This window comes from Triticum aestivum, chromosome 3A (genome assembly GCF_018294505.1).
Source record: "Triticum aestivum cultivar Chinese Spring chromosome 3A, IWGSC CS RefSeq v2.1, whole genome shotgun sequence".
NCBI classification, from domain to species: Eukaryota; Viridiplantae; Streptophyta; class Magnoliopsida; order Poales; family Poaceae; genus Triticum; species Triticum aestivum.
The window spans coordinates 734,674,774-734,690,693 of record NC_057800.1 but is presented as its reverse complement, the minus strand read 5'-3'; the positions used below and the strand labels follow the sequence as shown (position 1 = coordinate 734,690,693).

The following is a 15,920-nucleotide window of genomic DNA, read 5'->3' as shown; positions in this document are numbered from 1 at the left end:
AGCCGATCAAATGTGTGCTGGACATTCTCATTGTCATTTCGCTTGAAGCGGTTGAAGAGGTTGCGAAGAACACTGATTCTTTGATCTCTCTGGGTTGAGACGCCTTCATTGACCTTGGAGAGCCAGTCCCAGACCAGCTTGGATGTCTTCAAGGCACTCACACGGCCATACTGTCCTTTTGTCAGATGACCACAGATGATATTTTTGGCAGTAGAGTCCAGTTGAGTGAACTTCTTGACATCAGCAGCAGTGACACCTTCTCCAGCCTTGGGAACGCCGTTCTCGACGACATACCATAGGTCGACGTCAATGGCTTCAAGATGCATGCGCATCTTATTCTTCCAGTAGGGATATTCAGTTCCATCGAAGACGGGGCACGCAGCGGAGACTTTGATTATCCCTGCAGTCGACATAGCTAAAACTCCAGGTGGTTAAACCGAATCACACAGAACAAGGGAGCACCTTGCTCTGATACCAATTGAAAGTGCGTTATATCGACTAGAGGGGGGTGAATAGGCGATTTTTATGAAAGTCTTCAAAACGTGAGAGTTATGAAGACAAACAGCGAAGATTATGCCTATTACTATGCAGCGGAAGTTAGATTACACTAGGCCAGCCATGGTCATGTATTCAATAGAGTGAAAGCACAATGACAAACAACTGCAGTGTAATAAGGATCAGGTAGGAAGAAGTTATGAAGCCAAACAGATCATACATTCACGTTGTGAAGACAAAAGATAAAGCAAGCATGCAATGGCTTCACAATGAGTAACAGTAAGAAAAGGAAGTGAAGATGAAACCAGTGACTCGTTGAAGACAATGATATGTTGGACCAGTTCCAGTTGCTGTGACAACTGTACGTCTGGTTGGAGCGGCTAGGTATTTAAACCTTAGGACACACAGTCCCGGACACCCAGTCCTGAACACACAGTTCAGGACACCAAGTCCTCACCGTATTCTCCTTGAGCTAAGGTCACTTAGTCCTCGCCCAATCACTCTGGTAAGTCTTCAAGGTAGACTCCCAAACCTTCACAAACTTCGTTCACTGGCAATCCACAATGTCTCTTGGATGCTCTGAACGCGACGCCTAACCGTCTGGAGGATTCACAGTCCTCAAGTGTAATAAGTCTTCAGATCACACAGACAAGAAGACTTAAGTGATGCCCAATTTACTCTGGCTCTGGGTGGTTAGGGCTTTTCTCCTCACTAGGAATTTTCTCTCAAAGGCTTCGAGGTGGGTTGCTCTCAAACGACAAAAGCCGTGCACTGAAATCTGAGCAGCCAACCGTTTATGGTTGTGGGGGTGGGCTATTTATAGCCACTTGGCAACCCGACCTGATTTGTCCGAAATGACCCTGGGTCACTAAGGAACTGACACGTGTCTCAACGGTCAGATTTCGAACTCTCATGGCAACTTTACTTGGGCTACAAGCAAAGCTGACTTGTCCGGCTCTGGACAAGATTCGCTCTCATTGTCTTCGCTCGAAGACATAGGTTTTTGATTTAGGCATCACTTCAGTCATTCTGACTGGTTCTCCTGGACCCCACTTAACAGTACGGTGGTTCCTATGACTCAACACAAAAAAACAGAACTACGAAAGATCTAAGTCTTCGAGTTCCATAGGCTTCATAACGTGTCTTCTTTTGTCATAGTCTTCAATGTGAATATCTTCATAAATCACCTTTGTCTTCAATGTCTTCATACATTTTTAGGGGTCATCTCTGGTAGTAAAACCGAATCAATGAGGGACTTCTACCTGTGTTTTCCTGCAATTCTCACAAACACATTAGTCCCTCAACTAGGTTTGTCGTCAATACTCCAAAACCAACTAGGGGTGGCACTAGATGCACTTACACTATGCATCACATGATCTTGCGTGTGCGTAGGAAATTTTTTGAAATTACTACGAAACCCAACAAACACCTCAGTAGAGAAAGCCGAAAACTGACTGTCATGATATAGCGTGAGAGTGGTCAACCACTCGATGACCTAGCATAATCTTCGGGATTCCTCCGCCTAAACGAAGGGCCGTTTCCCGGCCAGGCACACACGCACCCCGAATTCGGGTAAGCGCGGAGCCACCAGGGGCTATATAGTAGCCCCACTGTCAAACTCCTGTGGCTAAGTGAAAGTGATAAAGCATTATAGTCCGATTGCCTAGTTCGCTGCGCTATCACCTCCTTAATGGACCAAGATGTTGGATCAAGTGTGAACGTGCATCTTCTGCGAACACCCCCGCATTATATGCGTGGGGGCTGAAGCCGACGACTGCCATCTTTCAGGCTATATACATATATACATAAACGGCCGCACAGGAGGTATCATAATTCTTGAAGGCACAAGTATAAAATGGCCTTTACATTTTAGCAAAATATTGTTTTCAATGGGAATACATGTCATTAGAACATAATATTCTTCAAGCACTGCGCCTCTATCGAGCGAGCGCCCTCCAGAACTTCTTGAAAGTAGTACTCGGCAGGTACTCGGCTTTTGTCCGAGTCGTGGGCCGCAATGGCGGTGGCCTCCATTTCTGCCCAGTATGTCTTGACACGGGCAAGGGCCATCCGCGCACCCTCCACGCACGCTGACCTGTTCATCGCGTTGATATGCGGCACTGCACCAAGGAACTGCTACACCAAACTAAAATAACTGTTCGGCTTTGGCCTTTCCGGCCACAGATGATCCACGACATACTTCATTGTGAGTGCCCACAATCTATTCAGCTCGGCCCATTCGGCCAGCCAATCAATCAATGGAAGCAAACGCTCTGGTTCGTTAAATTGTGACCAGAACAGCTTTTCCACTTCACGATCTTTTTGATCTCGGAAGTGTTCAGCCGCATCAGCAGCGCTCGCCGCTAAATCCAGATATGCGTCCGCAGAGCTCCACAGCTGGTCCAAAGGAGCATATTTAGGATCTCCGAACTTCATCCGCAGCATAAAGGGCTTCCCAGCCGCGATATGTCCGGCTTGACACGGCTCCTCCTTCTTCGCTCTCATCACAGAGCGGGCATCCTTGGCCTCCATCGTGGCGTTCTCCAGGTCTGTACTCTTCGTTTGATCTTCCTCTTCAAGAAGCTTGCAACGGTCAGCGGCGTTCTTCAATTCCACAGCCATCTTGGCCATTTCCCCCTTGCTTTGGCAGTGAGCAGCCTGTTCGGCTTTTAGCTCCTCGATTGCCTTTAGGGCAGCCGCATCACTTTTTCTGGCTTGTTCCTTGGCTCAGGCAAGTTCTGCCCGCAGGTTATCCACGGCCGCAGCTCCGTCTGCATTAAACACACATGTTATAGATACTAGCATTTATGCTCCTCTTACCATGTGTCAATGGAGAAATTACATACCTTGCGCCTCGTCAAGCCGCTTATTGACAAGCATGATGTCGGCATCCGCCACATCAAGCTACCGCTTTAACTCGGCAAATTCCTCAGTCCGGCTGGCCACCGGACACTTCGCCACCTGCATATCAAGGTGGCAAAATTAAACGTGGGACTATCATCCTCTGCGCGCCGTCATCTACGACGGCACCCAGAGTCTCAGGGGCTACTATCTACACAGGGCGCATCGTAAAGTATGTGGTACTATCAAAAAGGTGCATCATTTCACGTACCTCAAAGCCCGTCAGTAGACTCATGATAGCTTCATGCAACCCGCTTTCCATGGACGAAATCCTTTCAATTACCGTACCCATTAACATGCGGTGCTCCTCTGAGATAACTGCTCGCTCTAGCAGATCCCTCAGTACGTTTGACCGCATACCAGGCTGTGCCGGACTCTATCGATTGCTCTCTTCAAAAGCCGGATGCTGAGGGCTTCGGGTGGCCATGTGACTACCTTCTGGCCTCGCCGGATCATGAGAAACCCTCCGTGATGACACCTCGGGGTCGCCGGCCTCATGAGACAGTATGGCAGGGGGAGGCGTTCCGCTCTCCATCATCTCTGGAAGAAGATCCCCCGAAGACGAACTCTGCTGAGAAGGGCTAAGATCCGAACTACAAGGTAAATTTTCGGTTATTTTCCTCAGAAGTGAAGCAAGGATTTCTCTCATTATTAAATACCCTTTTACTTACGGCTCGGTGGAGGGCTGATCCCCTTGAGGGCACAGTACGGCCGGGTATCCCCCGGCACAGGACCCTCTGACGAAGACATCTTCCCCCGCTTTGAAGATCTTGTACTCCGGGCTTTCAGAGCGGTCCTCTTCTTCCCCCTGAGAGGAATTTTCGATTCCTCCTTTCTGGACCACCTCTTCTGCGGAGCGCAGTAGGCTTCCTTGTTCCCCATTCATTTTCTTTCTAACGGCGTGACCTTCCAGCATCCTGGTTTAACACGGGATCTGGTGAGGTCCTCAGGAAGGGGGGCCGGACACCTGATTAACTTCGCCTTCACTATCCACTCCTGTTCAAGAACAACTCTTTTAAAGGTGATGTTGCGATAAAGGAACAGGATGGCGTGTCCGGGCACAGGGGGCTACTACCTTGGGTATCCAAACGATTGCATGCTAACAAACCTGCGTCCTCAGTAGAATCCGGACACATTACTTGTGGTCCGAAGAACAATTTGTACATCTCCACGGGCTCATGTCAAGGAAATGTTGAAGAGCTCGTGGTCCCTCTGGATTGAACTCCCACAGGCAGAGGGGACGCCGTTTGCAGGGCAGGACTCGGCGAATTAACATAACCTGCATCACCACGACTAGACTGACATCTCTCTCCAAGAGGTCTCGAATGCGGCTCTGCAATATGGGAACGTCCTTTGCCGGTCCTCGGTCTAATCCTTTGCTGACCCATGACGTTAGTCGTGGCGGGGGGCAAGAGCAAAAAACAGGTGGAGCCACCCACTTGGTACCCCTGGGAGCTGTGATATAAAACCACTCTTGTTGCCATAAGCCGGGCTCCTTTGGGAAAGAGCCCTCGGGCCATGGGACGTCAGCATTCTTACTTATTACAACGCCTCCGCACTCTGCGTGCTGCCCCTCGATCATCTTCGGCTCCACTTTGAAGGTCTTGAGCCACAGTCCGAAGTGAGGGGTGATGCAGAGGAAAGCTTCGCACACGACGATAAACGATGAGATGTGGAGGATAGACTCTGGAGCTAAGTCGTGGAAGTCCAGCCCGTAATAGAACATGAGCCCCCTCACAAAGGGATCCGGCCTTAAGCCTAGCCCTTGAAGGAGGTGAGAAACGAACACGACGCTCTCACCAGGCTTGGTAGTAGGAATAACTTGCCCTTGAGGAGGTAGCCTATGCGGGATTTCGCCGGTCAAGTATCTGGCCTCCCTTAGCTTTATTATGTCTTCCCCCGTGACGGAGGAAGGCATCCATCGACCTTGGAGGTTGGATCCGGACATGATCGAAGCTCCGAAGCGCCTGAATCTAAGGCTTCGAGTGTTGGAACTCGAGGTGGGAGGTGGATTCGATTGAGATCGACAGAAGAAGTAAGGCCTTGGTCTCCTTATAAAGAGGTGGAATACCGAGAGCCCTCCACGTGACCGTTTGGGACTCGCCTTCGATCGAGGAAACATGCCAACGGGCACGATTGGGTTACCCACGTCCGTATTGATGAGAATCCCGTGATAAGGGGACATGATCTCTGCTTCGACAAGACGTGCCAAGGAAACCGCCTCGCAAAACGCGCTGAGGTGGGACAGTAAAAAACGATTCGAATAAAGGCTTGGTTGTGGTGTGATGTCACGCTACAGAATACGTCAGCAGATTAGATTTGTGAAAATATTACTCTCTCTACGGTGGTATGTGGAACTTGTTTTGCAGAGCCGGACACGATCCTCGTGTTCAAAATCTTCTATGAAGTATTTGGAGGAGGAACCCGCCTTGCAATGCCAAAGACAATCTGCGCGCCGGACTCATCGTCATTGAAGCCTGGTTCAGGGGCTACTGAGGGAGTCTTGGATTAGGGGGGTGTCCGGACAGCCGGACTATAACCTTTGGCCGGACTGTTGGACTATGAAGATACAAGATTGAAGACTTCGTCCCGTGTCCGGATGGGACTTTCCTTGGCGTGGAAGGCAAGCTTGGCAATACAGATATGTAGATCTCCTTCCTTGTAACCGACTCTGTGTAACCCTAGCCCCCTCCGGTGTCTATATAAACCAGAGGGTTTAGTCCGCAGGACAATAACAACAACAATCATACCATAGGCTAGCTTCTAGGGTTTAGCCTCTCTGATCTCGTGGTAGATCTACTCTTGTACTACCCATATCATCAATATTAATCAAGCAGGAGTAGGGTTTTACCTCCATCAAGAGGGCCCGAACCTGGGTAAAAACATCGTGTCCCTTGTCTCCTATTACCATCCGCCTAGACGCACAGTTCGGGACCCCCTACCCGAGATCCGCCGGTTTTGACACCGACACCCTCGACCTTAGATAAAATTGTGGAGCTCTATTAGGGTTGTTTAGATTATATTTGTCCCCACCCTCCCAACCACCGATTAGTTGTGCACCCCCCACCCCTCCTCCCCGGGAGAATATCATGTGCCCCCATACCTTAGATGCTATATGCCAATACGAGTTGCTTGGAGCTTGTAGATCTGAGATATAGCAGCTCACATGATGTGTCTTAATATTTCTGCAGGAAACCTTGATGAGTTTGAGAATTGCACACAATTTGTACAAAAACTACTTAGATGCCCTTTGATCCCATATCCAACGACCTTGAAGCTCATATCACCGTAGCATCTAAGATGAAGGAGGACATCATATTCTCCTGTATGTAAGAATATCATGTGCTACCACACCTTAGATGCTTTGGTGATACAAGCTCTTCGGAGGCGTTGGATTTGTGACCCAACACCTCCTCGGTGGTTCGAATGGTTTTTTGCAGAAAAGCCCAAAAGAGTTCGGCCACTGCTTACAAGCACAAAGACTGCTCAGATGCCATTGGATCTCAGATCAAACGACCTCCAAGCTCGTATCACCGTAGCATCCAAGTTGCGATAGCACCTTATGTTTTCTCGCATGGGAGAGTATGGTGATACGAGTTCACTGAGATCTAACGGCCCACAATAGGTGGTTTGAATGTTTTTGCAATATATGACTGATAGAGCTTGGGAAATGCACAGAAAGTACAAGTACTACGCATGTGCCATCTGATCACTGATCATACGACCTAGATGCTCATATCACCGTAGCGGGTAATTAAGCTACGGGGAGCACCTAATATGAGCACCGGGGAGCCGTTGGATCGAAGATGCAGCAACACACATGAGGCCTGAATGTTTTATTTGCAAAAAAAACTTTGGAGAGTTTGGAAATTGCGCATAATTACAAAGACTACTCCCAAGCCATTGGATCTCACTTCCAACGGTGTAAAAACTCGTATCACCATAGTATCTAAGCTGCGGGGTGGACGTGATATTCTATGCCGTTGTCATTTTTGTTCGTAAACTTGCAAAATACGTGTAACTCGTGTCGTTACTTGTCTAACTGCGCAAAGTGTTTGTTCAAAAAAACCATCCTACACTGAAATATTGGAACAACACACGGGGGTCCCACTTGTTATTAATCAAATTTGGACCTAAAACTAACAAATCTGAAAGACGAGATTCGAACTGGAAACCTGGACTACAAAGTGTAAGTCGATAGCCTGAAAAAACGAACGGTTGTTGGCTTTGTCCCATAACTTGATTTTATTTATACAGTACTTGCGTTGAGTAGAGTAGAGGGAGTGCCTCGTCAACACGTGCATGACCGTTGTCTCACTTACTGGTGGGTCCCAGGTCTGCGATCTCAATCTCTCTTCTCTCCATCGTCTAACCTTTGCACGGGCACACACGAAGAGCGGCGCTAGCTTGCCGTGGTGTTATTACAACTAAAAAAATCTTGGAAAATAGAAGAATCGCCTAGAACAAGAGACGTTGTGGCTGGTCGAGACGGAGCTAACCACATCTATCCTCCGTGCCACGTTTGCATGATGAAGTTGTGTGGCTAGTGGGGTGTTTTCGACCGACTGGCTGGGTCCCGAAGTCGAACCATAGGTACTACGTCTGATACAGTATATTTTTACACGCACATTTTTCCTCCATGCCGAGACGTGGCACACCCTACCGTACGGTTTCGGGGTCCTCCCGGGTGTTGCACGCATATATTTTTCCTGACGTGGGACGCCCTACCGCGCACTTTCTGGGTCCTCCTCGGTTGTAGCGCCGAAGCAAGTAAATGAGTCCTCAAATCACGAAAGACCACCTTTCCCGCTGAGTACATCAGTGAAGCACGGTGGCTAGCTAGTTGGGCTAGTTCGACCGATTAGCTAGGCCGCCGCCACATTTGTTTTTTCACCCCTTTTTTTATCTACTTGCCGGCAGGTAAATTTAAATATCCACCGCGGCGTTGCTCTGGTGTTTGGGTGTGGCAGGATTTTTAATTTTTTGATTGACGGGAGCAGGCACGGCAGGATTTTTATTTTTTTGATTGACGGGAGCAGGCGCGGCAGAAATTAGTCACGATGACTCCGCCTGTAAAAACCCACTGCTCCTTGATGTGAGAAGTCGTCGACTGGTGTTTTACCGTGGTGAAAACCAAAAGATTCCCCGCTCCCTCCACCTTTCCGTAGATTGCATTGCCTTTCAGCCATTTCGCCCCCTTTGCTTCCTCTCCCCATTGCATCTACCTGGTGCCATGGTGGCGTAGCAGATCACGGAGTCCGAGGTGAGGCGCCTGACACAGGAGCTCCATGCCAAGGATGCGGAGCTCAGGGCCAAGGACGTGGAGCTCCGTGAGCTCAAGGAGGAGAGGAGTGCCATGCTCATCCGTTATGTGCGGGAGTTCACGGAGCTTCAAGAGCAGCAGGCATCCACCACAAAGATGCTCGAGGCGTCGGCGGCGTTGCTGCAGAAAGCGGGAGATACGATAGGCCGTTAGGTGAACCAAGTTTCCACGCACGTGTTGCGGCTGCGCGATGCCTACCGTCATGCCAGCGCGACGATGCCGGCCGTCGGGCTAAACCCGTTCGACCACCCGGTCGACTTCAACGAGCTGCGGCTTCCTGACCTGGTCTCCTTCTTCACCTATATCTCCGAGGAGCTGAGCTGTCTCCGCGCGATGGTGGGGGCTGAGCTGGACAAGGAGGGGTTGCGGGCTGCCGTCGCTGTTGCCGGACGAATCCTTTCAGGGCTCCGTCACCGGAATCCATTCGTGCCATTGGACGCCGTCTTTGACGAGCTGGCTCCCGTTGACCAGGAGCAGGCTCTGCGGGCGGTTGCACCCTGCATCACCAATGTCATGCGCCTCGAGAAGCAGAGGGACTTCGGTGGTGTTTAGGCGCCCTCTGCATGGGCATGTCCATGTCTCAGCATAACATGACCGTTGGATCAAGCTCAGACGGTGCAGACCAGTCACTGTAGCACAAAGCGTGTGGGTGTGTTTGGTTGCATTCTCATCTCAATATAGTTGTTTCCTCTTCGTGTATTTTTGTCAACCTACTAGTGTGGACTCATGCACCCTTCATGCACTCTGCCAAACACCCAAAAGTGGGTCGAGAAGGGAACTTTTGCTCCCATCCCGTGCACCCTTCATACACCCTGCCTAACACTATTCGTGCTTCATATGGTTCATTTTTCGTGGAGTACTGTAGCACCGTACTCTCCGTGCGCTGTGGACCTAGTTCTGTTAACATTGATCTTAACGTTCATTCTCGACCGGACAGTCGAAAAAGCGGTACTATGTTACATATAGGAGTAGTTGACATGCGCACAACATCATTTGTTATCGTCATATCTTACTACACTAGCAACAAGATTGTGTAGTACTGACGTATGAACCACTGCACATGCCTAGTAGTAGGAGCACTGTGTATGTTCAAGTGGCTGTCGTGTTTTGCACTCCTCTGTCGTAAGAGTGGAAACGCTTGCTGTAATCATTTTTTTTCTTCTAAAAACAGTGGACACACTCTACCGTGCGGATCCTCCTCTAGCCATGCACTAAATTACTCACTTTCGCCGACGTGTGGAACAGCCAGCATCGGGGTCCACCAGCCATGCACTAAATTACTCCGTAGTGGAGTGATGGTAGACTACCCCGACCGAAGCGCCACAGTAATGCCCAATGAGCCGTCAAATCACAAAACCCCCTCCTTTCCAGCTGTAAGTTGGACGGACGAAGCAACCATCATTTCACTCTTCTCTCTCAGCTTCCTCTCTACCCAACCCTCGCTTCTGCCTCATCTTGTTCCTCATTTCTTCAAGAAAACCCCGACCTGCTTCTGCCATTCTTCTTCTCTCCCAAAGAAGGAAAGGTGAGCGCATCAATGGTGTTGATTCTGGCCAAGGCCCGGTCTTGCAACCCTGAGACTGATCCTATAACTCCCTCTCTTTTCTTCTTTTGGGTTTGTGATTATGGTTTCTTTTCTTTTATTTCTATTTGACAGTTTCTTGATGGACGCTGGAGCACCGGCCGAAGTGATGTCTATGGCTCCAGCCAAAACCGTCGAGGCTCATGGTACGAAGAAGCGCAAGCACCCCGCCGAGACTACCGCAGACAAGCTCAAAGCCATCGCCCTGTCCAAGCCCCCCTCTACGGGATCCCTCATTAAGCAAGTCCAGGTAATATCTCTTCTTGACGATCTTTTTCTCGATCTTGATCATATTTTTTCATCTAACACGCAGTACTAGTACTAGTAGTACAACTTTCTGGGTGGTCTTGCATGTGATTTTTGTGTGCCAAATGACGGTTCTAAGTTCCTCTTTTGACCAAAACATGCGAGAGGTTGACACTGATTTCTTATAGATTACTTCCAACTACTCCCTCTGTCCCAAATTTTTTGTCTTAGGTTTGTCTAGATACAGATGTATCTAATACTAAAATATGACTTGATACATCCGTATCTAGACAAATCTAAGACAAGAATTTTGGGACGGAGGGAGTACTTTATGAACATCAATGCTACATTTTAAGAGGGTATATTTGCCTCAGTAACTTGTGTTATGGATATTGCATTTAATCCTTCTGCTCTCATGCCTTTGAAGACATGTTCTAGTGTCTTTGTTTACTCATTTTTGTGCGTATATGTAGTCATATATGGAGTATAATATCGAAAATCATCTTATATTTCTGAACGGAGGTAGTAATAAAATATGGTTTCTGTTTGAATTAGAACCAGGTCCGCGATGGAGATGAAGTTCTCAAAGTCATGCCGTGTAAACTGGAAGATCTGATGATGAGTTCTACTGCTGAACTATCCAGCTGTTGTGTCCTTGTCGCCACGTGTCCTGAACTAGTGTTTTCCTGTAGCATTGTTGTCAGGCATGTTCTCGAGGCTGTACTTGACCACAATAATTTCCTGGTTGTGCATTCGATTACGAAGGGTGTGGTTCTTGTAAAGTTTCCCAACAAATCTGATGCGGCATGTCTTCATCATCATGGTTATGAGTGGAAAGACCACTCTATTAGGTTCTCCAAGGTTGACAAGATGCTGATGGTGCATGTAGACATCTCACACGAAGTCCATGGCCTAGTCAGTTATGCGGGGTTCATCCCGTAGGTCGGTGGCAAGAAATACTCTGCAGAGTTTAGTTAGTGCAACTTTGCTTGTCTGTAGTAAGTACTATTATTCAGTACTTGATTTGTGTTTGTGAATCCTGTATTGTTTATTAGTACTGTCGCTTTTAGTGTGTGGTCAATCCTGAGAACGGTCTATGTTAATGTCTCTCCACTCAATTCAGTCTGTATATTTTAAAGTATTCAGATCATATTTTTTGTGAGGACGGTGTTTGTGTTGGTGCATGTTACCAATCTTCAGTGACGAGGGAAGGGGATGTGCTACCGGAGATTGCATTACTTGATGACGCGGAGAGCATAGTGCGGCCGGGTACAAGTGCAACCCCACTTTCCCGCGCTGCGGCCGTTCGTGCGGAGATCAGCGGCGGGCAGGGCGACCAGGAACGCCTGGCCGACAATGGAGAGGTGGCGGCCGGAGAGACAGATAGTACTGACGCCCGTCGGCTCGTGTTCGTGTGGCGCCGGATGTGGACCAGCTGTCCTTGAATCATGAGCGAGAAGATAGTACTGACGCTGCGTCCGTTCAATAAACAGGCAAAATGGACCCCCAAGCCTCTCCGGCCGCCTCCTCATCCTAGGGATTGTTTGTTTGGATATGGTTTTATTTTTTTTCTTCATAACACAAGCATCTGGAGCCTCGAGTGAAACTCGTTCACTCCTTCACCCGTGCTCCTATTTGTATTACGTTTCTATATATCTGAAAGCAAGTAAATGGCCATATCTGTGTTCCATTTATATACTCATAAATATATAGAAGTGTAATCCAGGCTTTCCAAGAGCGAGATTTGATCAATACCTGAGAAACCAGTGAATAATACTGAAGCACACAATAGCTGAATATTAAAGGCGGCAGAGATATAGAAATATTTCACTTATCAACAAAAAATGAAATAGGAGAAGCAAGAAACATTGAACACTCGTTCCGGTCTGGAACCAATCTGATACATGCTTTGCTTTCCAAACACACGCAGCAGGTACAGTTTCATGTCTTTGATTCACACCTTCATTCTTATTCATATAGGATGAAGGTGTCATTATATATTTCATTACTTCTTATATTTTCTAGAATCAGGAATTTATGACACGCGGAACAACAGGACAAGACGGGACGAGCCGAACTGACACGGTTGAGGAAGGGCAACAGCGGCTTGTGTCCCCAGCTGACCAAAGGATAACACTTACTAATAGCACAATAAGTACTCCCTCTGCCTAATGATTTGCGTCAATGCACACATATATAACCACCATCTAGTCTTGGCATAAAGAAAGCTGAAATAGTCCTGCTTGGCTGCAAATTAAACCGGCAAAATGATGGGGGATGCTCTCTAGACTGTAGGGATGCATTCTTATCAAAATGTAACAATGACCTTGGCCCTGGGAGAAACCCTCGGCAGAGCTAATAGCTTGGCAAGAACCATGCTGCACTCTGTTTTACCCTTCCATTCTATCTTCACTTCTTCCAGAGCTGGTGCCCAGCTCAGTAGCTTTGCCACAAAATCGACTTCGCAGTCCAGACCCCTGAAACCTTTCACACTGGCTGTTACAAGATGATCCAATTGCACTTGCATGGTAAGCTCTGGAATGCTCGCCTGATCTTGAACCTGATCCTGAACCCATGAGCTCGAAGAGGGCCTCTGCATTTTTTTTCCACAACTCATTAGGTGCCATAAATACAAGAATGAACATTGATTGGATGACTGAGCGAGGGAGAGGATTTACTGGAGGCATACATACCCATATGTCAAGCTTCTTTAAGTTAGGGGCATTCTGAAACAATGAACAAGCGGCCAAGAGTTGCCGCTCGTCCCCAAAGCATATTGCAAGATAAATACTCTCTAGGCGAGTAAACACGGCAGGGAGGTTCGTAAGTATTAAACCTTTTGATAGATACTGCAACATGAACAAAGAGAAGAAAAAGGAAATGGCAACATTGATTAGTCAGGAGCCAAAAGAAGGCCATAGTAAAGCTGGAGGTAATAATATCTCACCATCAGTAAAAAGCCGCTAATTGCAAGGCTTTTGATGTCACTTAGGCTTCCCAATAACTGCTTGACATAGCTTTCCTTGTGAAGTGCAATTGGATCCAAATGATATGCTTTACCTTTGTGATAAGGAAAGAGAACGGCCCCCTCCAAATTGGGGGCATCAAAATTAATGTCTTTAAAGTCCCCGACAACATAAATATGTTTCAGTTTAGGAGCTTGAACGTTTAGATGGTTGATGCCCTCAAAATAAGACAGTTTCAAATAATTCAGTACGGGGCAAAACGAGACCAGATTTTGGATGTCCAAGTCTGTGGAGGAGAATTTTATCAGGTTGAGGTGAGTTAATCTCTTGAAACCTTGGAATACCCGGGGCAACCTGATGATGCAGTTTTGCAGGTAGAGAAGCTTCAAATCGCCGATAGAAAATAGACATGAGGGAATCTTATACCCTGGCCCAGAGTTCAACTCGATTCTAACTGATCTTGGTGATCTCCTAGAAAGCATGAGCATCCACCTGCCGAACTCGTCATGGTAAGTTTTGCTACCTGAAATCTCGAACTTCTCTACAGTTCCGTTGTAGAGTGATAGCACCATATCGACTAATGTGACGAACTTGGGTTTTGCAAAATTTCCATCACGCAGAAATATTTTTGGCATATTAGTCCATGCATCCCTCCAAGTACTTGACAAGGTGCTAGTCCTAACCGCTTCTTCGACATTCAAACGGGAGAGGATGTCGCCCTTTATCTCTGGAGGCAAACTGCTCAGTCTGTCTGAACTCACAACAGATGTAGATTCCACCATGGCCTTTTTACAGGTACTCATTGCTTCAGAATCCGGATTAAGCTGTCCTAACATTTCCAGAATACAGGGAGCCTATATTAGCGTGCAGTCTACCATATATCACTAAAAATACAACACATGCTGAAATTAAATGGTTCACTAAGTAAGTTGCTTGTTCATAGAAAAAAAAGGAACAACCGAGAGATGGCAGTTTAGGGAAGCAAGTCCGGTATGTTTCTATAAACAGAACTGAATTTGACTACTGCATTGGTAAGCTCAAAAGCTTGATTATCATTTGACATGTGCTACAATACCCTAATTTGTGATCTTGAATAGCAACCATTTCCCATGCTGCAAGTTCGAAAGGGGTTTCTTTTGTTGAATATACATTTGCCATCAATCCATCATGCTCCAAGCTGAAAGTGTGGATTTAGCAGTTTTGTCATTTTGGTTTAAACATTAACTATAAAGTCATGATTATGTGTGGTCATACTAAGTACTCCCTCCATTCCATAATATAAGATGTTATTACATCCTTTATCTATATATATTTATTTTCTTCTCTATTCTTCTACTAATAAAGGGAATAGGTATTCTTGGTCCGTCGCGACATTTTACAGTAACACCCTTGACTTTTAGTACAATCTACCCGCAGTAAAAAAACGGTTCGGCAAAAAAATGAACGGTTGATGCCTGCCCACGGACTCGAACTCTGGTTGGCAGAAAAGGAGCACAACTTACCGATTAGCCAACTCAAGCAGCCCATGTTACGTGAAAAAAACAATGTTTAATAGATTATAGTAAGCCGGACTATGTTTCCATTGCTTCATGCGTCCTTCACACGCACGGGGGCTTGCATGGCCTGGACAGGCCCATGCACGCAACCGCTCATGGGCCTTCCATCCGATAAATCAGCCAACATGTTATGATAAATCAACACAAAGTTAGTCCCACCTTGGCCCCTTGCATCGAATCCTTCCAATTTATATATGCCTTTAAGTTTTGTGGGTAACAGGAAGTTGTTTCCGGAATCAATTAGCAAAGTGTGAGGAATGAATTCCAGAAATAACGAAGGAAGGTTTCTTGCCTATCGACAGAATAAATCAGTGGTGAATAAATCTGGTGGTCAATCATCAATTAGCCATGTGAAAGAGAAATAAGGAATGGAACCTGACCTCTCTACAGAATAAATGGTGAGAGTGAATTCCGGTGGGACTGGAAAGAGAAATACGGAAGGAACAGCGAGAAATATGGAATGGAATGGAACAACTTTTAGTACAATCTACCTGCAGTAAAAGAACGGTTCGTCAAAAAAATAAATGAACGGTTCGTGCTTGCCGCACGGACTCAAACTCAGGTTGGCAGAAAAAGAGCACAACTTGACTGGTTAGCCAACTCAACCAGCCCATGTTAAGTGAAAAAAAAAACAATGTTTAATAGATCGTATTAAGTCAGGCTATGTTTCCATTGCTACCTGCGTCCTTCACACGCACTGGGGCTTGCATGGCCAGGACCGGCCCACGCACGCAACCGCTCATGGGCCTCCCATCCAATAAATTATCCAGCGTGTTATGATAAATCAACCATTGTTACAAATATCTGCTGATTAACTAACAATATGAGCAGTTAATTGCTATCCCCCCCCT

At 47.1% G+C, this 15,920-nt stretch overlaps 1 protein-coding gene across 2 annotated transcripts in view; it reads right to left on the bottom strand.

The window, feature by feature from the left end:
• Positions 1 to 12,434: 12,434 nt before the first annotated feature.
• LOC123063598 (F-box/FBD/LRR-repeat protein At1g13570) overlaps positions 12,435 to 15,920 on the bottom strand; it is a 5,201-nt gene continuing 1,715 nt past the window's right edge. The window contains exons 2-4 of one of the 2 annotated variants that reach the window (XM_044487444.1): positions 13,495 to 14,342; positions 13,241 to 13,396; positions 12,435 to 13,140 (exon numbers count right to left, since the gene is read on the bottom strand). In XM_044487444.1, the coding sequence (XP_044343379.1) occupies positions 12,856 to 13,140; positions 13,241 to 13,396; positions 13,495 to 14,316 (1,263 nt within the window). In that variant the 5' untranslated portion in view covers positions 14,317 to 14,342 and the 3' untranslated portion in view covers positions 12,435 to 12,855. The remainder of the gene's footprint in view (positions 13,141 to 13,240; positions 13,397 to 13,494; positions 14,343 to 15,920) is intronic. The other variant, XM_044487443.1, reaches the window with a different exon arrangement.